Source organism: Thamnophis elegans, chromosome Z (genome assembly GCF_009769535.1).
Source record: "Thamnophis elegans isolate rThaEle1 chromosome Z, rThaEle1.pri, whole genome shotgun sequence".
Lineage (NCBI taxonomy): Eukaryota > Metazoa > Chordata > Lepidosauria > Squamata > Colubridae > Thamnophis > Thamnophis elegans.
This window is the reverse complement of record NC_045558.1, coordinates 141538396-141566381: the sequence shown is the minus strand read 5'-3', so window position 1 is coordinate 141566381 and position 27986 is coordinate 141538396. Positions and strand designations below refer to the sequence as shown.

At 46.9% G+C, this 27986-nt stretch overlaps 1 protein-coding gene across 2 annotated transcripts; it reads right to left on the bottom strand.

Annotated features, from left to right (window-relative positions):
• Positions 1–45: 45 nt before the first annotated feature.
• DCAF11 (DDB1 and CUL4 associated factor 11) lies at positions 46–26779 on the bottom strand. 2 transcript variants are annotated; one of them, XM_032236732.1, is made up of 15 exons: positions 26672–26779; positions 25835–26029; positions 22105–22232; positions 19785–19906; positions 15601–15665; positions 14914–15014; positions 11942–12088; positions 11219–11273; positions 11056–11124; positions 9483–9540; positions 7689–7874; positions 6759–6912; positions 5813–5965; positions 3856–3962; positions 46–1737 (listed from the first exon to the last, which is right to left on the bottom strand). In XM_032236732.1, the coding sequence occupies exons 2-15, from the start codon at positions 25981–25983 to the stop codon at positions 1609–1611; spliced, it is 1623 nt and encodes a 540-aa protein (XP_032092623.1). In that variant the 5' UTR covers positions 25984–26029; positions 26672–26779; the 3' UTR covers positions 46–1608. The 2 variants fall into 2 exon arrangements, with proteins under 2 accessions (XP_032092623.1, XP_032092624.1); XM_032236733.1 differs by lacking the exon at positions 26672–26779 and having other exon boundaries at positions 25858–25956.
• Positions 26780–27986: the final 1207 nt, after the last annotated feature.

Sequence of the window (27986 nt, the reverse complement as noted above, 5' to 3'; positions counted from 1 at the left end):
TGAACCTCTGTCCTTGAACAGTGGCGCAGAAATCCCACAACAAACCAAATTTCAACCACTTTTATTTAAGACAACGGACAGCGGTTTGCATCACCCCTGAAATAGAGAGGGGAGGGAAAGACCCTCCCCCTTTCTACAAAACCTAGATTTGGAAGGGAGCCCCAGCATGGACCCCTCCCCTTTGTCGTAGTCCTCTTCCTAGAAGGCAGGACCCCTGGGGAAGGATTCTAAGTTGGGGGTGGGTGGGCTCCTTTTCCAACTAGAAAAAGCAAACAAGGATTCCTCCCCCTCCCCCCTGCTTTCACACGCTTTACAACACGCGGCTCTTTTCGCTCGCCCCTCCCATCCATTAATTTTTTTTAAAAAACTCTTTGGGTACCCCCAAAAGCCCCTTCTTTGCAAGGACCCTCCCCATTAATATTTACAGAGCAGGTGAGACCCCCCCGCCCCACCTGTGAGGGTTTCGGAAAGAGAGCCGAGGGTGGGCCAACTTGGGCGACATCTTTTAAGGTTAAGGACAGCAACACCTGCCTCCCCGTCCCTTCCAAGGAGCCCCCCCCCCCCCAGAAGAGGCAAAAAGGAATCCCCCCAATTTTGGGTGTGTGTGACTGAGGGTGACTCGAAGAAGACATCGTCAGCATCTGGGAAGAAGAGATGGGCAGCTGGGAAGGAAGCGGCAACTGTCCCTCTGGCCACAAATGTGTCGCAGACATTTTTGTGTCGCCCGACAAATATTGTGCAAGGACCCCTCCCCAGCCTCCAAAGGGGTGTGTGGCTTCAGCGAGCACTCGCCATCGTCCCTCTGAGAAAAGAGGGGGAGCCATCTCAATCACACACCTCCCCCTCAAGGATCTTCGGATCGTTTTGGGACCTCTCGTGTCGTTCGGGGATCCCTTCTCTGTGGCTCAGATCGGAAGGAAACTGGATATTTCCCCTCCCCCAATTTCCCCCCCTGATAAACTCTAGACCGAAGTCAAGACTTACAAGATGCCCCCAAAATTATTGTGGGTGCGTTACACTTTTGTTGTGTGGGTAAAGGTGGCCAACGAATCTTGGCATTGCGGAGACCATCTGTAGGGTTGCTGTTGGGGGCCATTTCCCCGTCATGATTCTATACCAGGAGGAGGTTTTCTTCCAAGGGCCCATCCGGCTTTCCAACTGTAGCCCTCCAGATGTGAATTTTGGTGCCCCATATTCCTGGGCCAGCCGTTTCTCCCTGCCCACCTCCGCTCAGTATTCGTGGGACGGAGTCCAGCTCATCTAGAAGGATACAGAAATCAGCCCAGCAGGCACAAGGACATTCAGTGGTGTGGTTTTGCTGTTTTTTTTCCGGTCTGTTTTTTCGCGGCTATCCCTAGGATCCGACGACTGCGGGATGGTTATTTGTATCCTCAAAGTCACCGCCGCCAGAGGTTTTAGAGACGGGAGATCGGTTCGTTTGAGAGGGGTGAGTTCATCCGAAGCGCCTTTCCTCCCCTCTCCCTTCTGGCGAAACACTCCCCCACCCCCGGAAATGATTGGTAACGCAAGACAGCGTTTCCCCGCCTCGCTCTTGGCCCCGAGCGGGTCCCAAACTGGAGGAAGGTGGCGAACAAGCGAGGGGGAAGGCTAGTGATGTGGGGGGACAGCCAGCGGGGAGTGCCTTTCTCGGGCGGTTAGGAGCTGCTGGGGGTTGCCGAGATCATCTTCGTCGTACTCCATTTGGTGATACTCCCAGAGACACACGTTTCCATCCCACTGCAAGAGAGAGGAGGGGAGAAGAGAAGAAAGGAAGATAAGGAGTGAGAAGAGAGAAGAAGAGAGAGGGGAGAAGAGAAGAGAGAAAGAGAAGAGGGAGAGAGAACAGTGATAGAGAGTGTGTGTTATTGTTTCTATTCAGAGATTACAGGTAGTCCTCAAATGTCAACTTTAATGGAGATTATTAGAATTGAAAGTGACTCGACCTGCTGACCCCGTGACCCAAAGGCCAGCCATTAATAGAACACAGTACAGGTAAGTCCTTGCTTTACGACCGCGGAGTAGAGCCCCAAATTTCTATTTCTAAGTTGTTAAGTGAGTTTCGAATTATCAAAGGCCATTCTTGACCATCGTTAAGCCAATCACTGCCGTTGGTAAGTTAGTAACACGACAGTTAAGAGGTATCTGGTTTCCCCATTCAACTTTACTCGTCAGACGGTCGCCGGGGAGGGGGGGGGGGAGATCGCGTGATCCCAGGGGATACTGGAACCGTCATATAAATATGAGTCAAAGGACAAGGGTCTGAATTTGGATCACGGGGATGCTGCAACGGTCGTTAAGTTGGAGAGCATTTGAACAAACTGCATGACTGTCTGGTTTGGTGGCAGCAGTGCCTCAGATAGAAAGTCCCTACAGAGAGTGGTGAGGACAGCGGAGAAGATTATAGGAAGCTCGCTTCCCTTTATTCAGAATACCGCTTATAAGCGCTGTGTGCTTAGAGCTAGAAGCATTTATAGACCCCACACACCCACTTCACGGTCTGCTTCTGTTGCTCCCCTCTGGGAGGAGGTTTCAAAGTATTTCTAGCAGGAGTACCAGATTCTGCAACGGCTTTGTTCCCGAGGCCATCCCTTTGAGTAAACTCACCAAATTTGTTTTTCTCCCCATAAACATGCATACATTCGAGCTATACTGTGTTGTTTCTCCGTGTTGTGTAATATATGTGGGTATATACACATAGTTTTATATTTATTTATTCATCTTGTCATGTTTATGTAGTGTAAAATTGGAGGTGGAGACCCTTTAAGACCTGGGTGCCATAAAATTTCATTTTTTAATGTATGCCAGAGTGTACATTCGAAGTCACAATAGTTATTCTATTCTATTCTATATTCTATTCTATAATATTCTATTCTATATTCTACTATTCTATTTTCTGTTCTATCCTCTATTCTATCTGCTATTCTATTCTATTTGCTATTCTATTCTATTTTCTACTCCATTTTCTATTCTCTATTCTATTCTATTTTCTATTCTCTATTCTATTCTATTTTCTATTCTATTTGCTATTCTATATTCTATTCTATTTTCTATTCTATATTATTCTATTTTCTATTCTATATTCTATGCTATTTTCTATTTTATTCTGCATTCTATTCTATTCTGTATTCTATTCTATATTCTGTTCTATTCTATTTTCTATTCTATATTCTGTTCTATTCTATTTTCTACTCTTTTCTAGTCTGTTTTCTATTCTATTCAATTTTCTATTCTATATTCTGTATTCTATTCTATTTTCTATTCTATTCTGCATTCTATTCTATTCTGTATTCTATTCTATATTCTGTTCTATTCTACTTTCTATTCTATATTCTGTTCTATTCTATTTTCTACTCTTTTCTATTCTGTTTTTTATTCTATTCTATTTTCTATTCTATTCTGTTTTTTATTCTATTCTATTTTCTATTCTATTCTATTTTCTATTCTATTCTATTTTCTATTCTATACTATTCTATTTTCTACTCTTTTCTATTCTGTTTTCTATTCTGTTTTCTATTTTATATTCTATTCTCTATTCTATTCTGTATTCTATTCTATTCTATATTCTCTTCTCTTCTACTATACTCTATTGTATTCTATATTCCCTTCCCTTCTATTCTGCTCTGTTCTCTTCTCTGAATGCTCCTGTCACTTTTTCTCAATGCCGTTGACACTTAATGATCGGTTGTAAAGTCGGACACCTCTAAACAATTTGGCGCTCTCTGGCTCGAAAAAGCACCTTTCTTAAGCTCTTTTGGACAGGCTGTAAAGCAAAGCGACACAACACAGCAACCGTGTGCTACTCCTCCTCCTAAAGGTGAATGCCTCCACCCCCGCCCTGGGTTCCCAAAAACTCACCGAGCTACTAACAATCTTCTCCTCGTACGGATGCCAACTCACATCCCGCACGCAGGCTTGATGGTTGATCAGTTTCTTCACGATGAGGCCGCTCAGGAGATCGTAGACTGGGGTGGGGGGGTGTGCGCAAAAGGAGGGAAGAGAGAGGAAGGGCATCAATAGCGATGTAGGGTTAAGAGAGCAAGGGGGGAGGGAGGGAGAAGGAGAGGGAACCCCTGTTCTGGAGGATTTTGGGGGGGGCGGGTGGCTCCGAGATTTGATTCTGGGTGAACTGGACTTCAGGCAGGCCAGTTAAAAAGACTCTCTCATCAAATGTTTCAGGCATAAATAAAATTGGATATTTCCAAATTCTTGCTTGCCCTTTATGTCGACCTGAAATCTGGGAAATGTGGGCTTTCGTGCCTAAGGTAGGACTAGAACTCACAGGCACCGGGTGATTGGCTCAAAGTCACCCAGCCTGTTTTCATAACTAAGGTGAGACTAGACCTCACAGGCACCTGCCCAAATTCACCCAGGCGGCTTTCATGCCTAAAGTGGGACTAGAACTCGCTGGCACCTGGTGATTAACCCAAATTCACCCAGGCCGCTTTCATGCCTAAAGTGGGACTAGAACTCGCTGGCAGCTGGTGATTAACCCAAATTCACCCAGGCCGCTTTCATGCCTAAAGTGGGACTAGAACTCGCCGGCACCTGGTGATTAGCCTAAATTCACCCAGGCGGCTTTCATGCCTAAAGTGGGACTAGAACTCGCTGGCACCTGGTGATTAGCCCAAATTCACCCAGGTGGCTTTCATGCCTAAAGTGGGACTAGAACTCGCCGGCACCTGGTGATTAGCCCAAATTCACCCAGGCCGCTTTCATGCCTAAAGTGGGACTAGAACTTGCCAGCACCTGCTGATTAGCCCAAATTCACGCAGGCGACTTTTATGCCTAAAGTGGGACTAGAATTCGCCAGCACCTGGTGATTAGCCCAAATTCACGCAGGCAGCTTTCATAAATAAGAGTAGGACTAGAACTCACTGGCACCTGGTGATCAGCCCAAAGTCACCCAGCCAGCGTTCATGCCAAAGGTGAGATTAGAAATCACCGGCACCTGGTGATTGGCTCAGTCACCCAGCCAAATTTCATAACTAAGGTGGGGCTAGAACTCACCAGCACCCGGTGATTAGCCCAAACTCACCCATGGCTAAAGCGGGACTGGAACTCACGATCTCTTGCTTTTTAGCCTGTGGCCTTAACCACTAGACCAAACTGGCTCTCAAATGTCATTTGGCTTTTACTTGGGAGGTCTGCGACAAGAGATCCCATGTGGATCCTTGGATCTCCTCTCCTGCCCAATCCCATTCCAGCACTCAAGTGAATTGAATGCAGCCGCGCGAGCGATACTGGGTGTACCTAGATACACCCATGTTACACCTATCCTCCGCGAGCTGCACTGGCTCCCTATCGGTCTCCGAACGCGCTTCAAGGTGCTAGTCATCACTTTTAAAGCCCTACATGGTTTAGGACCTGGCTACCTGAGAGACCGCCTCCTGCCACATACCTCCCAACGACCAACAAGATCTCACAGGTTGGGCCTCCTCCGGGTGCCGTCGGCCGGACAATGCCGGCTGGCAGCCCCTCGGAGGAGGGCCTTGTCTGTAGCTGCGCCGGCCCTGTGGAACGATCTGCCCGTGGAGATCTGAACCCTTACCACTCTCCCGGCCTTCTGAAAAGCCACCAAAACCTGGCTGTTCCGACAGGCCTGGGGCTGTTGATCAATGTCCAGCCCCACCTAGACAGAATGGATGGTGTGCAATTTTAATATCTGTAATATTCTTAATTTTTTCAATGTTTTTTATCTTGTCTCTTATCTCTCCTATGGGATTGGGCGGCATACAAATTTTATTAAATTTCAAATTTCAATTGCTCCAGATCTCCTGAGCTCGGAGGGCATCCTGGTTCCCGAGCCACTTACCTACCACCCGCCCCGTGGAGCAGCCGCTGTAAATGTACTGCTGTCCCGTGCTGTGAGGAGGGGAGAACCGGCAGCGGATCAGGGTGTGAAGGACTCCGTGACCACGGTAGGTCATGAGAGAAGTGTCACCTGGAAGTTTTGATTTACGTCGGGCTGTGGAAGGAAAGGAAAGGAAGGATTAGGTGGGTCCAACCTAAACTTTACCTATTCATCTCCGCCCCCTGCCTTTTATCCCCAGATTTAGGGTGGGGCTTCGCTAGCAGTGGTGGCTCTTTCGTCCCGAGGACCGGCCCATAGATTTCCATTGCTCTCCTCTCCTCTGCCTTCTGTGCATACACACATCAGGATCTGGACCCATCTGTTCTTCCTCATCAGCCACCTCCAGATCTGGGGGCTGTTGACTCTCCATCTGAGGGCTGACGGACAGCCCGTGCTTTGCCTCTCTCTCTCTCTCTGCCAGCTCCACTCCCTCTTCCCCCTCGGAGCTCTCAGGTTGCCTTGCTGCTGACCCTGACTCCCACACCTCATCCGATTCAGCTGCTGGAGGGGCCGGCAGCCGACAGACCACAAGGCATGTATACACTGCCTTCACTCCTGCTTCTGTCAGGTTTCCGAAAGATGCCCTAATTAATTCATGCGCCTCGAGCCAAGTTTCAAAAGAAAACCAGTCATTTATTAGGAACAACATTTCGGCAATACCCCATTGCAGTCAGATCTAAACCTCATTTGAATTACGGCTGAACTTTACTACCCCGGTTCCTCCCCTCCCCTCGATCTGTGTCATAAATCACATTCACCAATTAGGTGCACACCTCACAAGCCTGCTGTAGTAATCTGAGATCCGACTCTAGCTGAAGGTATGTGTGGAATGCGCTCCCATCCTTTCCTCACCAGGGCAACTTTACAGCTTCTTCCGTTAAAGAGGGGAAGTGGGGGGGGGGCATACCTTTTTTGGGTACCTGTTGCCAGCGATAATCCCAGATTTGCTGGGTGACAGCGTGTCGGGATGCTTCGAGGCCCTCCTGGCCCGAGAATTTGCGCATGTCCCACAGCTTAATGGTCTGGTCCTTGGAGTTGGAGATGAGGTACCGAGCGTCTCCCTGAGGGAAGAAGACAACAGCAGTTCAGGAAACCCTTTGGATGCCTTCATCCTAAAGTTCAAAACAAACTTAAAACTTCTTTAAAGGCCGTCTCTAAAGAACCACATCTGGGGGACGGACGGACGGACGGACGACGAAAGGAACCTTAATTCAGAATTTTCTCTGCTTCCTGGAATGATTCATTCAATTTTGGAAGGTGTTGTATAACAGCGGCTATGTTTTCCCTGGGAGTCTGGAATAGAATCACAAGGGTTGGAAGGGACCTTGGAGGTCTTCTAGTCCAACCCCCTCCTTAGGCAGGAAACCCTATGTACCCCTTCTGACAAATATTTCTCCAATCTTTTCTTAAAAACTTCCAGTGTTGGAGCATTCACAACCTCTGAAGGCAAGTTGTTCCACTGATGAATTCTTCTGTTTAAATCAAGTCATCCAGATTCCAGGCATTTTTAAAGGAAAATAAATAAACAGTTTCTGGTTGTGCAGAATCTGGGATGAGATCTTTAAAAGGGAAAGGACCCCTGAAGATTTTCTTAAACCAGTTTTCTAGTGACCACCAAATATGGCTGCAACTGTCTCTGAGAAAAGCTTTAGACCAGGGTGTCAAACCTTGGCCACGCTGGCTGGGGAATTCTGGGAGTTGAAGTCCCCAAGTCTTAAAGTTGCTTTAGGCTAAGAGGGAGCTGGCTGGGGAATTCTGGGAGTTGAAGTCCGCAAGTCCTTTAAAAGTTGCCAAGGTTGGGCATTTCTGCTTTCGGCTAAGCAGGAGCTGCGCTCACCTTACTGTCGATGAAAGTGATACCGTCCTGGTGCCCTGCCAAGATCCCCACCGGCTGGGGGTCATCCTCTCGCATGGTGCGCCGGTCCCACACTTTGCAGATAGCGTCGTCGCCTCCCGAGAAGACAATGTGGGAGCTGTTGTCCGCAAAAGCGACGGCGTTGACGTCATCTTCATGGGCCTCGATCTGCGGGGAAGGGAGCCAAGGAAACGGAGGCGAGGAAGGAAGGAATGAGAACACAAGTATGCGGTGCATTTCTCAGATTTGATGGGTTCACCTGACCTGAAATGCAGTTAAACTCTATAGAGGCCACATTGGATAGAATAGGACAGAATAGAATAAATAGAGTAGAATAGAATAGAATTTAGAATAGGAATTTAGAATAGAATAGAATTTAGAATAGAATAGAATTTAGAATAGAATAGAATTTAGAATAGAATAGAATTTAGAATAGAATAGAGTAGAGTAGAGTAGAATAGAATAGAATAGAATTTAGAATAGGAATTTAGAATAGAATAGAATAGAATTTAGAATAGGAATTTGGAATAGAATAGAATTTAGAATAGAATAGAATTTAGAATAGAATAGAATAGAGTAGAGTAGAGTAGAATAGAATAGAATTTAGAATAGGAATTTAGAATAGAATAGAATAGAATAGAATTTAGAATAGGAATTTGGAATAGAATAGAATTTAGAATAGAATAGAATTTAGAATAGAATAGGATTTAAAATAGAATAGAATTTAGAATAGAATAGAATTTACAATTTAGAATAGAATTTACAATTTAGAATAGAATTTAGAATAGAATAGAATTTAGAATAGAATAGAATTTAGAGTAGAATAGAATAGAATTTAGAATAGAATTTAGAATTTAGAATAGAATTTAGAATAGAATAGAATTTAGAGTAGAATAGAATAGAATTTAGAATAGAATTTAGAATTTAGAATAGAACAGAATTTAGAATAGAACAGAATTTAGAATAGAATAGAATTTAGAAAAGAATAGAATTTAGAATAGAATTTAGAATAGGAATTTAGAATAGGAATTTAGAATAGAATAGAATTTAGAATAGAATAGAATTTAGAATAGAATAGAATTTAGAATAGGAATTTAGAATAGAATAGAATTTAGAATAGAATAGGATTTAGAATAGGAATTTAGAATAGGATTTAGAATAGAATGGGATTTAGAATAGAATAGAATTTAGAATAGAATAGGATTTAGAATAGAATAGAATTTAGAATAGGATTTAGAATAGAATGGGATTTAGAATAGAATAGAATTTAGAATAGAATAGGATTTAGAATAGAATAGAATTTAGAATAGGATTTAGAATAGAATGGGATTTAGAATAGAATAGAATTTAGAATAGAATAGGATTTAGAATAGAATAGGCAGAGTAGAGTAGAGTAAACTAACAGTGTTGGATGGGACCTTGGAGGTCTTCTAGTCTATTTCCATGGAGGAAATACCAAGCTCAGCTTGGAAGCGGGGGGGGGGGGGGGGCGCATGTGTGTGTTGTGTGCACATGTGTGGGGGGTGGGTCTTTGGATTACAGATGCCAGCAGGCTCAGGCGCTATTGTGCACGCGCCCTCGCATTGTTGGCACTGGACAACACCACAAACGGTTAGCCCTCCCTGATCTAGTTAGAGCTGAAGAAGCTCCGTGGATGAGAAGCGAAGGGCCTTCAAAGGAAAACCAGCATGTCCAGCTGCCTCCTGGAACAAGCCAACTTTGGGACAACTGTGACCTGGATGAGGGAGAATCGCCCTAGGCATCGACCCCGAGTACCTTAAGCGTCCGCTTATTCTGCTCCATGTCAAACACATAGACGCAGCCGTAGTTGGCCCTGTGGACAGAGAATAAAGAATAACAAGGTCAGTGCGTGGGGTCTCACACACACACTCTCACACACAGAGTGGTCACAGCAAAGGGCTTCGGTAACAACCTTGCACAAAAGAAGAACAGCCCTGGACTTACGACCACAGTCGAAGCCCAGAATTTCTACTGTCAAGGCTTCAGGCAGTTGTTCAAAGTGAGTCCTGCCCCGCTTGAAACCTCCCTTGCCACGGTTGTTAAGTTAGTAACGTGGTTGTTAAGTGAGTCGGGCTTCTCCATTGACCCTGCTCCTCCAGGAGGTCGCCAAAAGGGGGTCGTGTGACCTTGGGAACACAGCAACGGTCGTTAAGTCTGAACCGGTGGCCAAGCATCTGGATGTTGATCCCCCTGATCGTGGGGATGCTGCGGCGGTGTTTTAAGTGTGAGTAACCGGTCGTTAAGTCAGTTTTGTCAGTGCCGTGGTCACTTCAAACGGTCACTAAATGAATGGCCATCAGTTGGGGGAGCAAAAATCAAAGCATTTAAACTTTAGTCACGGCTGGGCCTGTTTTGCCTTTGGGCTTCCAATGGGCCTTCAAAGCAAAGGCCAGAAATGGGGCTCTGGCGGCTTTCTCTTCCACTAAGAGCGGGCAGACAGAGGGGCATCACTTCCTGGTCTCCAAACAGGAGGGGTGAAGACCGAGTGAGGGAGGGAGGAAGAGAGGAGAGAAAGAGGGGAGGGAGGGACGAAGAGAGGGATGGAGACGGAGGGAGGGAGGGGGGGAGTGACAGAGGAAGAGAGCGAGGTGGACAGAGGGACGGAGACAGGGAGGGAGAGAGAGGGAGGGAGAGGTATGAAAAGAGGGAGGAGGGATGGAGAGAGAGAGTGATGGGGAGGGAAGAAGGGAGAGAGGGAGGGGGAGACGGAGGGACAGAGGAAGAAAGGGAGAGGGACAGAGGGATGGAGATGGGGAGGGAGAGGGAGGGAGGGAGAGGGAGAGAAGGAGGAACAGCAGGAGGGAGAGAGGTATGAAAAGAAGGGGGAGGGATGGAGGGAGACAGTGATGGGGAGGGGGAGAAAGAGGAAGGGACAGAGGAAGGGAGTGGGAAAGAGAGAGGGTGGTAGACAGAGAGAGAGGGGAGGTAGAGAGCGAGAAGGATAGAGGGATAGCGAGAGACAGAAGGGAGAGAGAGACAAAAAGAAGGAGAGGGAGGGCAGGGTGGAGAGAGAGAGGGAGGAAGAGAGAGTGGGAGGGAAAAGGAGAGAGAGTGCAAGGGATGGAGGAAGAGAGCAGAAGGGAGACAGAAAGAGAGAGAGGAGAGGGAGGGGTGGAGAGGGGGAGGAAGGAAGAGAGTGGGAGAGAGAGAGGTATGAAGAGAGGGGGGGAGGGAGAGAGCGAGGGATGGAGGAAGAGAGCAGAAGGGAGACACAGAGAGAAAGAGAGAGAGAGTTGAGCAGAGTTGAGCTAGAAGACTTTGTTTCTCTCCAAAGAAAAAACTTAGGCACTATTGGGGGGGGGGGGGATTTCCCGAACGGCCAGCTTACCCGCCAAGCACTTCCCTCCCATCTGAGGAAACCGCCAGGGAAAAGACCGCAAAACGGCGTTCATCGGGCCTGCGAAGAAGAGAAAGGCGTTATGCCAGGTGCTAGGGTGTATCTCCATTGTTCGACGGGGCCAGCCTGTGTGTGTGTGTGTTGTCCTCTTTACCTCAAGTCCAGGGCGGTCTGGGTCTCACTCTCCCCGTAGATGTTGCAGATGTGAACTAAAGAGAAGGGAGCAAGAGCTAGTACAGACTACCTGGAGGCAACCCAGTTTCCCCCCCTGAAGGTTCCCCTCGCGCATTTCTCCTAGTCGTTCCCGACTCTAGGGGGCAGTGCTCATCTCCATTTCAAAGCCAAAGAGCCGGTGCTGTCCGAAGACGTCTCCCTGGTCCCTGTGGCCAGTGTGACTCAACTCCCGAAGGCTCACGGAATAGCAATAGCAGTTAGACTTAGATACCGCTTCATAGGGCTTTCAGCCCTCTCTAAGCGGTTTACAGAGACAACATATTGCCCCCACAGTCTAGGTCCTCATTTCACCCACTTCGGAAGGATGGAAGGCTGAGTCAACCTTGAGCCGGTGAGATTTGAACCGCTGAACTGCAGATAGCAGTCAGCTGAAGTGGTCTGCAGTACTGCACTCTAACCACTGCGCCACCTCGGCTGTCGGCTTGGTAGGAATGCTGTGACCTTCCCACCAAAGGTGGTTCCTGTTTTTCTACCTGCATTTTCTATGTGCTTTCGAACTGCTAGATTGGCAAGAAGCTGGGACAAGGAACGGGAGCTCACTCCGTTACGCGGCGCTAGGGATTCGGACTGCCGACCTTTCTGATCGGCAAGCTCAGCGTCTTAGCCACTGAGCCACCGCATCCCTAGCGCCATATAAACTCACTGTAGTCCGACCAGCTGGAGTAGAGGAAGTGTGTCCTGTTAGGGGTGAAAGCTACGTCCAGTACGCTCCAGCCGACGTCTCGGGCTTTGACACTCCGGAAGTTCCGGAAGGCTCCATAGGCGCAGTCGTATAAGCGGATTCGCTGGTCTGAAGGAGGGGGGGAGGAGGGAAACAGAAAATTTTAATTCTGGGTCGCAAGTAGCCCCAAGGTAGTCCCATCGTAACTCTAAATGGTTGCTAAGCGATCCGTCGTTAAGTCCTGAGGCTCCAAGTGGTTGTAAGTTGAGGACAGTCAACCCGGAAGCGAACCTGACTGAGGCCATCTTTTGAGGCTTCGCGGTTGCCACAAAAGGGAGGGGGAGAAAGGGAGGGTGGAAATGGAGATTAGCTTGGCTTTGTGGTCAAAGCAAAAGGTTTTCTTGTGGGAACCAAGGTCATTCCAACAGGTTGCTGAGAAGAGGAGTCGAGTAACTAAGCAACCTGCTAGCACCATCATTGGGCAATGGAACCGAGGACCTGCGGGGAAATGGGGAATGATTCTTTTTTAAATTAGGTGAAAACCGCAGGAACTTTCAGAGCCGGTTTTCACCAGTTGTGCCAATATGATGTACCCAATAAATTTGTTCTTTGAGGAATCTACCTGCCCCAGAGTTCGGCTTTCTATGGGTGCATTACTAGGAACACTGAGAAGGACTATCGGTATCCTCCAACATTCTCTTCCCATAAAGCAGGGGTGTCAAACTTAAGTCCCATGGCCCACATTCGGCCCCCAGCGTGCTTAGATTCTGGTCCACAGGGCTGCCTTGGAATCAGCCCACAGTGCTTCTGCCAGACAAAACGGAGCTTGGGAGGGCTACGGGAGGCCCTCCCGAGCTCTGTTGTGATCCACCAGTTGTGGCCCGCCAACGGCCAATGGAGCTGCCAGCAGATTAGGACAGCGAGGAGGTTGGGGGCCAGTCCTGGAGTCTGGGGAAAGCTCTGATGAGGGCTGTGTCGGAGGCAGAGATGGGGCTAGGGCAACTGACAGTTATTAGCTGCCTTCGGAGTCGGAGACCAGCAGAAGAAAAGCTGGAGCGTGTTCCTGATGTGCGCATGCGCAGAGTTGCCAGATGACGGGAACAGCTAAAGAACAAGGGTTGACTTGGGAGTAAGGCCACAGGTGGACGGTGGATGGCCCCTCCCAGAGGGAATAAAAGAGGAGCGACAGGGGAATGGAGTTTGCAGGAGACAATTTGTTCATTCCTGCATTCTTGCCCAGTATTGCAGCGTCTGAAAGATATCGGCCTTGGCCACTCTCCAAGCCTCATAAAGGTCGGTAACAGGTTGATAGATGGAAGAATATAACTTAAAACTAGTTAAACTTAGTGAAATTTAGTAATAATAGATATAATTAAATAAATAACTGATAATGATAATAATGTATACATGTGTATTGTTATGATAAGTAATAATTTGATATCAATATTGAATGGTACCTATGAAAGGAAGATTAGAAATCCTTTTGGATTATATACAAAAGTTAATAAAAAAAAGAATTAAGTAACTTAAAACTAGTTAAAAAGTGAAATTTAGTAATAATAGATATAATTAAATAAATAACTGATAATGATAATAATGTATACATGTGTATTGTTATGATAAGTAATAATTTGATATCAATATTGAATGGTACCTATGAAAGGAAGATTAGAAATCCTTTTGGATTATATACAAAAGTTAAAAAAAAGAATTAAGAAACTTAAAACTAGTTAAACAGTGAAATTTAGTAATGATAGATATAATTAAATAAATAATTGATAATGATAATGTATACAATGTGTAGTGTTACGATAAGTAATAATTGGATATCAATATTGAATGGTACCTATGAAAGGAAGATTAGAAATCCTTTTGGATTATATACAAAAGTTAACAAAAAAAAGAATTAAGTTAGATACAGTTAAGTTTTGATTATTAGGGGGAAAATGTTATGATACAGGATATAGTCAAATAAAGGAGGGATAATGATGACAATCTATATACATATATATGAGTATAATGTAAGGAAACTAGATGAAAATTGCCAACTGCGATTTGGAAAGGAGGATTAGAAAAGCCTGTTATTAAATATTATGGATGTTTAGCTAGAAGAGGACATAAGGATTCAGTGTTATTGGAGGATTTTAGAAATATTAAATGAAATGCCAATATGTAGTTATGTATTAAATTTTGGTATATTTTATGATGAAGGACGTTTAAACCAGTGTTTTTCAACCACTGTGCCACGGCACACTAGTGTACCGTGACATAGTGTAAGGTGTGCCGTGGGAAAATTACTTTATATATAGTCAATATAGGCACAGAGTTAAAAATTTTTAACGTTTTCTAATGGTGGTGAGCCTCGTGATTTTTTTCATGAAAAAAGTGTGCCTTTGCACAAAAAAGGTTGAAAAACACTGGTTTAAACAATTATAGTCAAACATAAATGGAGGTATAAGAGTAACATGTATAAATATTTGAGTTAAAATACTTGAGTTAATATGAATTATGCTTGATGACTGCGGAAGAGACGCACGAAAACCTTTTGTAACCAACTGATACACTTTCTACAGTATGTAAAGAAGGAAGATTTTATGTGTTGTGTTTGTTTTGAAAAAAAAATCTAAAAAAAAATAAAAGTCAGTAATTGTGAACTATCTCGAAAGACTGCGGGAGAGGAAAGATTTTGCTGGAGAGGAATTCACTGTCAATTCGATAAAAGGGGGTTATCGGGACGAGGACTTGGCTTCGTGCTGGCGGAGGGCTGCAGGAGGCCGCCGCAGCCGGAAAGGGATCAAGTGACGTCGATCTGGCCACACTCACCCCCGACGTCAAACACAACTCCGAGTCGGTCCTCAATGAAATCGAGTTTGACCCCCCCCTGCCATGAAGGAAGACGACGGTCTAAAATAGTAATTTTTTTTTTTAAAAAAACCCTCTGTTTGCGAGCCCACCTTGACAAGCAGACATAAAAAGCTGTCCATCACGGGAATAGATGCCGCAGAAGGCTTTTTGCAAATAGGTGTCTTTGACGGTGAGGTGATTGGGAAGGAAGCTGGAAAAAAGGGGAAAAACGTAAGGCGTACAGGTAATCCTGGCGTGGAGTCCCTTCTAAAGCCCTTCATGGTATTGGACCTGGGTACTTGAGAGACCACCTGCTGCCAATCACCTTCACTAGACCGATTAGATCCCACAGATTAGGCCTCCTCCGAATTCCATCCGCCGGCCAGTGCCGACTGGCGACTACCCGGAGGAGAGCCTTCTCTGTGGCTGCTCCGACCCTCTGGAACAAACTCCCCGTGGAGATTCGAACCCTCACCACCCTCCAGGCCTTCCGCAAAGCCCTTAAAACCTGGCTGTTCCGACAGGCCTGGGGCTAAAGAGCTGTTGCCCCTGTCTCAAATGGTATGACTGTTGTGTGTTTTTAAATTATGTATTGTTATGTTTTATCTTTTATTTTCTGTCTGTACCCCCCCCCCCTTCCCTGATTTGAATTGTGAGCCGCCCTGAGTCCCCTTCGGGGGAAAAGGGCAGCATATAAATATAATAAAATCAAATCAAATCAATAAAGCCACTTTGCCCGTTTCTTGCCTGAGAATGTACGCTTACACACGTACACATCTTTCTCATCAGATACTTACTGTGACACGATCTGCGAACATTCCCCTGCCGAGAAACTGCTGTTATGGCAAAGGCCTCGTTCTCTCTGCGGGCAAGGGAAAGAGTGAGGATTATGGGTCTCTGGAGATTGTCACTCATCCAGGTCATGGGTGTCCCCAAAGTTGCGCCTTTTGCAAGAGGCCACTGGACTTTGTTTTACAATACAATACAATAGCAGAGTTGGAAGGGACCTTGGAGGTCTTCTAGTTCAACCCCCTGCCTAGGCAGGAAACCCTATACCGTTTCAAACAAATGGCTATCCAGCATCTTCTTAAAGACTTCCAGTATTGGGGCATTCACAACTTCTGTCCCACTGATTAGTTGTTCTAACTGTCAGGAAGTTTCTCCTCAGTTCTAAGTTGCTTCTCTCCTTGATTAGTTTCCACCCATTGCTTCTTGTCCTGCCCTCAGGTGCCCTGGAGAATAGTTTGACTCCCTCTTCTTTGTAGCAACCCCTGAGATATTGGAAGACTGCTATCATGTCTCCCCTAGTCCTTCTTTTCATCAAACTAGACATACCCAGTTCCTGCAACCGTTCCTCATATGTTTTGGCCTCCAGTCCCCTAATCCTCTTTGTTGCTCTTCTCTACACTCTTTCTAGAGCCTCCACATCTTTTCTACATCGTGGCGACCAAAACTGAATGCCGTATTCCAAGTGTGGCCTTACCAAGGCATTGTAAAGTGGTATTAACACTTCACGGGATCTTGATTCTATCCCTCTGTTGATGCAGCCTAGAACTGTGTTGGCTTTTTTGGCAGCTGCTGCACACGGCTGGCTCCTATTTAAATGGTTGTCCACTAGGACTCCAAGATCCCTCTCCCAGTTACTACTATTGAGCAAGGCACCACCTATACTGTACCTGTGCATTTCGTTTTTCTTGCCTAAATGTTCCACTTCTCATCCAAGAAGCTTGTTCAGCTCTGACTGGATGTCAGGGAATGGAAGGATTGACTTTCCTTGCAGACAACTGGCCATTTGCTTCCTTTTAAAGTGTCGTTGAGGGCCCTTGGAGGCTTGTCTGTGTCCTCGGGGGTCACCTGAGTAGTGCAAATGTATGTGGAGCCTTCTTGGAGCTGGTGAAAGGATTGTGTTGTGGATTCCACACCCATTTGCACCACTCGGGTGACTCGGAGGACACAGACAAAACTCCAAGTGGCCTCAACGGCTCTCTCAAAAGGATGCAAATGACCAGCTGTCTGCAAGGAGGATAAATCCTTCCGTTCCCCACCATCCAGGCCGAGCCGAAGATGCTTCTCGGAGAAGCAAAACGTCTTCAAAGAAAAAAACAGAAAGTCCAGTTGGCTTCTTGAAAAAAGCACCTTTGGGAGTGAAGATTATGTGACACTTTCTCACAATCTCTCTAGTTAAGAAGGAAACAATCCAGAAAACTAAAGTTGGGCTTAAGGGTTGATTCTGCCCCACAGCTTGAAGGCAGAGGCCTCTTTTCCGGAGGTGCCAAGGACACCAATGCTGAACTCTTCCTCTTACCACTTCTTTACTCTCCTACCATCAGGCAGGAGAGATGGAAGCATAGCCAGCCGAACAAATGGGCTGAAAAATACCGCATTATTTGGATTATAAAATGCACGGGAGTATAAGACGTGCGATGATTTTGTAGGGGTAAATTAAAAAAAAAAGTGTTTGCCTTCCCCGGCCCCCAGGAGCACTCTGCAGGGTGCCCAAACCCTCTGCGCGCCCCATTTTTTGTGAAAAAAGGGCATGCAGAGAATTTGAGAGGCCTGAAAAGTGCTCCTGGGAACCGGGAAGGGCAAAAATGTGACCCGTGGAGGTTTTGGGAGGTGAAAAACGTGCCTGTTTTCGCAAAAACGAGCCCATTTTTCACAAAAACAAGGCATGCAGAGGGTGTGGGATACCCATAGAATGTTCCTGGGGGCTTGGGAAGGGAAAAACAACCCCATTTTCCCCTTTTTGCCCTCCCCAGCCCCCCAGAAGCACTTTGCAAGCCTCCCAAACCCTCTGAGCATCCATTTTTGCGAAAAACGGGATGCGCGGGGCAGAATTTCGGGAGGCCAAAAATGCTGTATTCAGTGTATAAGACACACCCAGATTTTCACCCACTTTTTTGGGGGGGGAAAAGGTGTGTCTTATACTCTGAAAAATACAGTAGCTTTTATCCGTGGGCTTCTGAACTCAACATAACAGATTTCTGAACTCCACGTAACACCACAAAACAGGCTTCTGAACTCAACATAACACCACAATTAGGTTTAATACGATAGACTTCCAGGGCCAGTGCAATGTGCAACATTGTTCATACCGATGTAATATAACATAAAGTTACACGCATATAGGTGTATGGGAATGTGTGTTAGTTATTACTTATTTGGGTTTAGGGATTCTATTTCTCTTCATTATTGAGATGTATTCTGTGTTTTGGGGGCGGTGGGTGGGGGGGGAGGCTGCACCAAGGGGGGGCTCATTCAATTTCACTGTACACATGCTGTGCAGGGACAATAAAGATCTGATTTGATTTCTTGCCAAAATGCAAGATTCTGCCCCACGAATAAGGACGTTTAACCAGCACGGTGTATTCTGAAGCGCCTCCCGGTCAGACCGAGGGAAGGAATATTACTGTTCAGATCAGAGGCCCTGCTTCCCTACGGGATCAATGTTAAATGACGGCTTCCTCCTTTCGAAGCTGTTTTCCATCTTGTCTGTGGAGATTCTCAAGTCATCCAAGGTCATGGTTGTCCCCAAAGGTGCTCTTCCCCCCCCCCCCCCCAAAGAGGCAACTGGACTTTCTGGTTCTTTTGGAGACGTTTCGCTTCTCATCCAAAGAAACTTCTTCAGCTCTGCCTGGATGGTGGGGAACGGAAGGATTTATCCTCCTTGCAGACAGCTGGTCGTTTGCATCCTTTTGAGAGAGCCGTTGAGGCCACTTGGAGTTTTGTCTGTGTCCCCCGAGTCACCTGAGTGGTGCAAATGGGTGTGGAATCCACAACACAATCCTTTCAGCAGCTCCAAGGCGGCTCCACGTACATTTGCACTACTCAGGTGACCCCCGAGGACACAGACAAACCTCCAAGGGCCCTCAACGACTCTCTAAAAGGATGCAAATGGCCACTTGGAGTTTTGTCTGTGTCCTCCGAGTCGCAAATAAAGTGTGGAGCCTTCCTGGAACTGTTGAAAGGACTGTGTTGTAGATTGGGAGATAAATGATGTCGTATCCTTCCCCCTCTGTTGAGAGAGGGCGGTTCAGTTTGGACCTAGATGGCCTCTTGGACCCCACCTTTCAAACCAGCGGTCCTCTCTGTCCAAAATGTGGACTTTGCTGCCCTCAACAGAGTGGCCTTTGTCTTTCAAACGCAGCTGGACTGCTGGATCTAGTCCTGGTGGGTTTCTTCTATGTTGTGCCACGCGGTTGTGAAGTGGCGGTTTTGTATCCCCCAATCTCCAGATCTGCCCACGGTTGACTGCAGGTAGCCTCAGCGACTCTCTAAAACAGATACAAATGACCAGCTGCCTGCAAGGAGTATAAATCCTTCCAATTCCCCCATCATCCAGTCAGAACTGAAGAGGTTTCATTTTTTTTTTAAATCAATTTCATATATATATTCACAATTATATGATCTCATAACTGTTATTAATAATATGTATTTATAACAATTTTTCCCTACTGTTAACAATATACTTGAAGATTGCTTTTTTAACATCCCATAGATCCATCTTATCTTACAACGGTCCTACTTCTTCTTCCCTCCCTCCCTCTTTCCTTCCCTTGTTTCTTCTCTCCTACTCCCCTTCCTTCCCTCCCTCCTTCCCCCCTTCTCTCCTCTCCTTCCCTCCTTTCTTTTCTCCTTCTCTCCTTCCTTTCCCCCTTCCTTTCCTCCTTCCTTCCCCCCTTCCTTCTCTCCTCCATTCCCTCCTTCCTTCCCTCCTTTCTTCTCTCCTTCTCTCCTTCCTTCCCTCCTTGCTTCCCTCCCTCCTTCCCCCCTTTCTTCTCTTCTTCCTTCCTTCCTCCTCTCCTTTCCCTTCTCTCCTTCCCTGAAGAGGTTTCTTGGATGAGAAGTGAAACGTCTTCAAAAACCCAGTTGCCTCTTGGGGGCAAAAAGCACTTTTTTTCCATCTTGTTCCCACCCTCAATGTTTAAGGCAAAAACGAACCCATTAGTTTCCAGCATCTTAGAGCAGCAAAACAGGATACCTGTCCCAGCAGCTTTGGGATGCTACGGTCGGGGCGCCCTGGCGTGAGTCGGCCCGTTGCTAACTGGATGCGTGTTTTAATCTCGTTGTTCTCCAGATCCCGAGTGTCTGGTGCCAAATCCACTGCAGAAGATAGATAGATAGATAGATAGATGATAGATAGATAGATAGATAGATAGATAGATAGATAGATAGATAGATAGATAGTTCAAATTTTAATAAATTTATATATGCCACCCAATCCCGAAGGACTCCGGGCGGCTTACATAAAAACAACTCTAAAAAGAATACTAGAAATTAAAATAGAGAGGGAAAGCAGTTAAAAAACGGTTTAAAGTTTGGGTAACAGCAAGAAGCTGAGTTCAACGCAGAGATCTTATTGACTCTCTTTTTTTTTCTTTAATCTCCTTTGTTTTAACAAATTTTAGACTGTGTTTGTTAAAAAGCTACACCGTGTACTGGCTCTGGGAAGTCGGGGGGAGGTGGGGTCTTAGGGGGGAGGGGGGAAATATAGTATGTGTTAGATTTTAAAGTAACACGATTGCACTTGTATACTGTTGCTCTTTAATTCTAGTGTAAAAATAGGACAAGCTGAATATATTGATAGATAGTAGAAATACACCGAAGGGAGGAGTAGAGGGAAAGAAGGAAGAGGGGGAGAGAGGGTGGGAGAGAGGATTGGAGGGAGGGTGAGAAGGAAGGGAGGGAGTGTATTGGGAGAGAGGAGTGATAGAGGGGGAGGGGAAGTAGGGTAGAGGGGAATGTTGGAGGGAAGAACGAAAGTTGGAGGGGGGGTGAAAGAAAGGGTGTATGGTGGGTCGAAGTGGTATATTGGGTTTGTATTTTGGGGGGTATTGTTGACAAGAGGGAGGGCTGTGTTTATTGTTCAATGTTATATGCCCCGGTTATGCACAGTATATATGTGACTGTACGAAATGAAATGAAAATAAAACATATTTACACCGATTAAAAAAAAAACACATCATACACTCAATCTTAGTGGGGCTGGACCTCATTCAAGAGGTCAACAGTCCCAGGCCTGCCGGAATAGCCAGGTCTTAGTAGACTTTCGGAAGGCTGAGAGAGTGGGGAGGGTCCGGATCTCTGGGGGTAGATCGTTCCATAGGGCCGGGGCAGCTACAGAGAAGGCCCTCCCCTGAGGAGCCGCCAGACAACATTGTCTAGTCGACGGCACCTGGAGAAGGCCCATCCTGTGATCTTATCAGACGCTGGGAGGTATGCGGCAGAAGACGGTCTCGTAGATATCCGGGTCCTAAGCCATGTAGGGCTTTAAAGGTGATAACCAGCACCTTGAAGGACGTTCGGAGACTGATGGGGAGCCAGTACAGCTCGCGGAGGATGGGTGCAACATGGGTGTATCTCGGTACACCCAGCATCGCTCGCGCGGCTGCATTCTGGACCAATTGTAGTCTCTGAACTCTTTTCAGGGGCAGCCCCATGTAGAGATAGGTAGGTAGGTAGGTAGGTAGGTAGGTAGGTAGGTAGGTAGGTAGGTAGGTAGGTAGGTAGGTAGGTAGATAGATAGATAGATAGATAGATAGATAGATAGATAGATAGATAGATAGATAGATAGATAGATAGATAGATCTGTAAAATAACCCTACGTTAAGTTCTCAATGTTTTTTTTTTAATGGATACCTACGTATTTAGTTTAACTCTGAGGCAGTCTGAATGTTGGGCATTGTGCCTGAGGTCTAAATTTAACCGTTTCAACATAATTCTACATCACGAACACCCCTGACAGGCTAAACGTCGAGAGTTTTTCAGAGCAAGAAGAGCAATTGCAACATCCAGAATTCTGAGATGTAATCTGGTGTAGCGAGCTTTCCTCCAATACGAAGCCTGGAGCTTTGTTAACTTTTGTTTATTGCTGTTATCCACCAAAGAATGGAGGCCTTTGAACTCTGGTGCTGGAGAAGACTCCTGCATTGAGTCCCTTGGACTGCAAGGCCATCCAACCGGTTGGTCCTAGAGGAGATCAACCCTGACTGCTCTTTAGAAGGCCAGATCCTGAAGAGGAAACTCAAGTACTTTGGCCACCTAATGAGAAGGAAGGATTCCCTGGAGAAGAGCCTCATGCTGGGAACGATGAAGGGCAAAAGAAGAAGGGGATGAGAGAGAACGAGGTGGCTGGATGGAGTCACCAAATCAGTCGGCGTGAGCTTCAATGGACTCCAGAGGATGGTAGAGGACAGGAAGGCCTGGAGGAACGTTGTCCATGGGGTCACGATGGGTCGGACACAACTTTGCAACTAACATTATCTGTGTTAAGTAAACAACTCTGGACTTCTTGGCAATACCTGGCGGTTTGTACTGATCTTCTAAACGTCCTTCCCAAGCACTGTCAGTATCGTCGTCGGAATCTGAAACAGCCTGGAACACCCGGGCGCTGGCTGTCCCCCCTCCCTGCATGAGGTGAAACTGTCCCCTAGGGAAAGCAGGGAAGAGATAAAAAAAAGTAGCATTAGCAATTCCGAACCCCGTTGCGTCACAAACTATTTGCCCACGTACTGTAGCATAATCCTTCGAAACCATAGAGTTGGGGTGTGACTACAGTACATTCGCAGGTACAAAAGGAACACTTCACAACGCTCAAAAGTTTCACAATTGCTCCTCTGTTGCAGTTATTTCTTCAATCTTGGCAACTTTTGAGAGGTGTGGACTTTAACTCCCAGAATTCTCTGTCCAGCCTGAGTGGACTTCAAAGGGACTTAGTCCAACTGGACTTTTTTGTTTTCCTTTGAAAGCATTTTTTTCTCATCCAAGAAGAATCAAAGCTGCTTCTTCTTCATCACTCTGCTAACCACCTAATTCCCACAACACTGTCTTGTGCCTTAGGATATCTAACCATACTGTATTATAATCTAACTATTACCCTTCTCATCTTATTACCTGTTCTCTTAGCATCTTATAACTACCATTTTATTGGTATCCTATGATTTAGGTTGTTTTTATTTAGTACTAGCCGATAACCTGGCGTTGCCCGGGTATTTATAGGGGGGAAATGTCCAGACCAAATGTAATTTCGAATGTTGGATTTTCCCCCTTACTAGAGGGAGTCCTCTTGTGGAGTACTGTGAAGCCGTTACCATGGTAAATCCACTGTGCTGTACAGTAGAAGTCATTTTACGGCGGTACAGTAGAAGCCATTTTAAGGCACAACAGGCTGTATCTTAACAGAACACACACCCTGAGGGTTGTCTTACCCCCACAGTACTTTTTTCCAGAGAGTAAGTCATCTGTGGTACCAAGTTTGGTTGGAATTGCTGGAGGCGTTCCAGTTATGATGGAACACACACACACACAAAGCCATTTTTATATATATAGAAGATTTTACAACTACTTTGTATCTTATGATTTATGATGACTGTATTTTATGATTGTGATCTTGAATTACCATTTTGTTGTTTGCATGTATACTGATTGCACGTATACTAAGAGTGTCTATGGAGATTCTCAATCATTCAGGTCATTCAAGGTGTTTTTTTTCTCAAGAGGCAACTGGACTTTCTGGATAGTCCAGATGTCTCATGAAAAAAAAAGCACCTTTGGGATGTACACAGAGAGCTTCTTCACTGGGGAAAAATTATTTGTGTATCCAATCACACTTGGTCAATACAGAGTCCTATTCTCCAGGCAGTCCTCAACTTACAACCACAATTGAGCCCAAAATTTAGGTTGCTAAGTGGGAAATTGATGGAATACGTTTTTGCTCCATCTGAAGACCTTTCTTGCCCCCACTGTTAAGCGGATCACTGTGATTGTTGAGTGAATCACACGGTTGTTAAGTGAATCTGGTGTCAGGGTTCCAAGGAATAAATCCATCGCAAGCAAAAATTCCAATGCAGGTGAATTCCTCAAAGAATACCTCCTTTTCCTGAAAATAAGACCTCCCTGGATAATAAGCCCAATCAAGCTTTTGAGCGCATGCACTAAAATAATCCCTACTCCAAAAATAATCCCTCCCCGAAAATATTGTAACACAGCAGCAGCCATGGGGTGACCATGCTCACCGCCTCCTGCACCTTAAAAATAAGGCGTCCCCGAAAAAAAGGCCAAGTGCTTATTTCAGGGGGGGGGGGTGTCAAAAGAAAATAAGACCCTGTCTTATTTTCGGGGAAACATGGTAGCTTTATTGGAAACATCAAATTGGCACAGATCTGATGAAAACCAACTCTGAGGGGCCCCATGGTTTTCACATAATTAAAAATTACCCACCCACCCCAATCCCAAACAATCAGTCTCATGGCCCAAACAATGCAGCCTCTGCTGGTCTGGGGACATCACGCCTCCTTCCTCCGGCCAAGTGTGAGAACGTCCTTGGTTCCCTAAGAGAAAGAATTTCATTTTGACTAGACGACCCCGGCTATTTCTATTCTCCCCTGCCTATGTGGCAGCACTGAATCTCCAAGATGGCTTCAGTCAGGTCAGATTCACGTTGACATCTGGCTTCCCCATTGACTTCGCTTGTCAAGGTGGTCCCAAAAAGTGATCACATGACCCCCCAGGATACCGCAACCATCACAAATACAAACCATTTGCTGAACGTCTGAATGTAAATCCCGTGAGCACAGGGATGCTGCAACGGTCGTTAAGGGTGGAAAACAGACATCCATCCCTGCTTTCAGCACTGCGGTCACTTTGAACAATCACTCAACAAACGACCCATTTGTCACAGTCACAACCCGTTGCACCATCTAAGTCACGTGACTTAGATTGGGAGGCTCAACGATCAACTCACATTTATGACGGCTGCCGTGTTCTGGAGTCACAATCTTAACCGCCGGGTGACTCATTCAGAAGACACAGCGATTCACACAACGAATGTAGCAAGAAAAGGCATCCAATGGGGCACCTTAAAACGATCTCGCTCGCTGAACCTACTGCAATGCGCTCTACATGGGGCAGCCTTTGAAGAGTATTCGGAGACTTCAACTCGTCCAGAATGCAGCCGCGCGAGCGATTGTGGGTGCACCTCGGTACACCCACGTTACACCTATCCTCCGCGAGCTGCACTGGCTACCGATCGGTCTCTGGGTACGCTTCAAAGTGCTAGTCGTAACTTATAAAGCCCTTCATGGTATTGGACCTGGGTACTTGAGAGACCGCCTGCTGCCAATTACCTCCCACAGACCCATTAGATCTCACAGGGTTGGCCTCCTCCGGGTTCCATCTACCAGCCAATGCCATCTGGCTACTACCCGGGGGAGGGCCTTCTCTGTAGCAGCTCCGGCCCTTTGGAATGAACTCCCCGCGGAGATCCGGACCTTCACCTCTCTCCAGGCCTTCCGGAAAGCTGTCAAAACCTGGCTGTGCCGGCAGGCCTGGGGTTGATGAGTTCCCCTCCCCTCTCGACTGGTATGGCTGTGTGATTTTCGTGTATTTTAATTATGTGTACTGTTGTTTATGTTCCCTTTCCCCTTTGAGTTGTTCGCCGCCCTGAGTCCCTCCTGGAGAAGGGCGGCATACAAATAAACCAAAACTAAACTAATTTTGGTGGCTGCGTTGCGGTCGTAAGTCGAGGACTACCTGTATCTTAGGGACGTGGTGGCTCAGTGGCTAAGACGTTGAGCTCGTTGATTAGAAGGTCGGCAGTTCAGCGGTTTGAATCCCTAGCGCTGCGTAATGGAGTGAGCCCCCGTGACTTGTCCCAGCTTCTGCCAACCTAGCCATTCGAAAGCGGGTAAAAAAATGCAAGTAGACAAAATAGGGACCACCTTTGATGGGAAGGGAACAGTGTTCTGCGCGCCTTCGGCATTTAGCCCTGTGGCCACATGACCACGGAGACGTCTTCGGACAGCGCTGGCTCTTCGGCTTTGAAACAGAGATGAGCACTGCCCCCTAGAGTCGGAAACGACCAGCACACATGTCCAATGGGAAACTTTACCTTTTACCTGGACCTTATTCTTTTTTTTCAAAGAAAGGAAGCAAGGAAAGCCAGTTTCCTTTCGGGATCTTCACCCGGGTGGTTGATCCCAGGGATCTGCCAGGAGGGGGAAAGGGGGGGGGGCAGGGAGGAGGTGGAGTTACCTGCGCAGTAGATATGCCAGTACCTGGGCCAGATCCACATCCTCGTTGTCCTCGTCTTCGCTGCGCAGGATGCCCGAGTCCCTCCGAGACCAGCTGCCTTGGTTCTCCCGGCCCCCCGAGCCAGCGTTGCTACTGCTGCGGGAGCCCATCGCTCAGGGCATTCTCCAGCTTGGCCCAACACTCACACTGCCCCTCCTGGGGTTCAGAAAGGAGACGGTGGTGAAAGAGGAGGAGGAGAGGACATGGCAGCCTTCCTCCAAGCCCTTCATTAGTCCCCTTCTTACTGAGGACTAGCGCCTTGGAGGCACCTCAGGAGCGTCCCCTGTTCTTTCCCCTCCCTCCTCAAACCCCATATCCCCATTTTGGGGCCTTCCAATCCCAGCATTCAAGGCTGACGGGCTCCCCTAAGTAAACCACCCCATCCCTGAGGGGCTTCAGGGGCAACTGCCCCCTCTCTAACCTTTCACCTCCGCTCAACAGGCCCCTCCACCAATGGAAAGCCAGCTTGTTAGAACGTGTCCCCCCCCCCATCCGCGGCCAATGGGAGACGTCCTCGGGCCGCGCTCCTCCAATCAGCGCGCGCCATACTGGGGGGACACTCTGGCTGCCCGGCTGTCCTTTTCTTGCCCACCAATCAGGAGGGTTCTTGGCGTTGTTGGGGTTTTTTTTTAATTGCTAGGGAGCCCTCAGGCTGTTCTCCCCCTCCCGCGCGGCTATCCCCCCCCCTCCTCGGGGTGGTGTCAGTCAGCCAATGAAATGCCTCCCGCTCTCCTTTTCGCTGTTCTTTCCTTTTTCCCTCCCTCCCCCCCTCCGCGGTGAGCGCGAGACCCTCCTCACCCTCTTAACGGTCGGAGCGCGAGGCCTTGTTTACATCTTAAGAGGGGCCGCCAGCTTGAACCCGAGTGGGACAGGGGCCGAGGGGGCGGGGCCAGTCGGCTGAACAAGACGATTGGCCACCGCTCGATTCACGTGGCCGCACGTCAGGCCTTAAAAAAGGCCCTGCCTTGCTTTGATTGGTTGCTACGACCCTTCCTCGTCCCGCCCCCCCATCTGTAAACTAGGTGATAAGGTAAAACGCGTCATCGCTTTGGGTGCAAAACACCGGCGGGAGGCGGGCGATGGGCGGGGTAATTGATCTCGGATTGGGTTCCTTGAGTTTGATCGACAGCTTCCTTGAAAACGCTCTGGTAGAAGCGATAAGGTCTTTAGGTAGGAGGCGGGCTTTAAGGGAACTTTCTCGCTCTTTGATTGGACAATAGCGAGGTAAGCTGACGTTGTGGCTCATATCAGGGAAACATTCTCATTATTAACTGCTGACGTATTTAAAAATCTCTTTAAATTGCAATAAATATTTCTCAACCTTGGCAACTTTAAGAGGGGCGAACTTCAGCTCCCAGAATTCTCCATCCATCATAAGTAGACTTCCACTCCCAGAATTCCTCAGCCAGCCATTCTTGCTGAGGAATTCTGGGAGTTGAAGTCCACTCATACTGGCTAGAGAATTCTGGGAGTTGAAGTCCACTCATACTGGCTAGAAAATTCTGGGAGTTGAAATCCACTCAAGCTGGATGAAGAATTCTGGGAGTTGAAGTCCACTCATACTGACTAGAGAATTCTGGGACATGAAGTCCACTCAAGCTGGATGAAGAATTCTGGGAGTTGAAGTCCACTCATACTGACTAGAGAATTCTGGGACATGAAGTCCACTCAAGCTGGATGGAGAATTCTGGGAGTTGAAGTCCACTCATACTGACTAGAAAATTCTGGGAGTTGAAATCCACTCAAGCTGGATGAAGAATTCTGGGAGTTGAAGTCCACTCATACTGGCTAGAGAATTCTGGGACATGAAGTCCACTCAAGCTGGATGAAGAATTCTGGGAGTTGAAGTCCACTCATACTGGCTAGATAATTCTGGGACATGAAGTTCACTCAAGCTGGATGAAGAATTCTGGGAGTTGAAGTCCACTCATACTGGCTAGAGAATTCTGGGACATGAAGTTCACTCAAGCTGGATGAAGAATTCTGGGAGTTGAAGTCCACTCATACTGACTAGAGAATTCTGGGACATGAAGTCCACTCAAGCTGGATGAAGAATTCTGGGAGTTGAAGTCCACTCATACTGGCTAGATAATTCTGGGACATGAAGTCCACT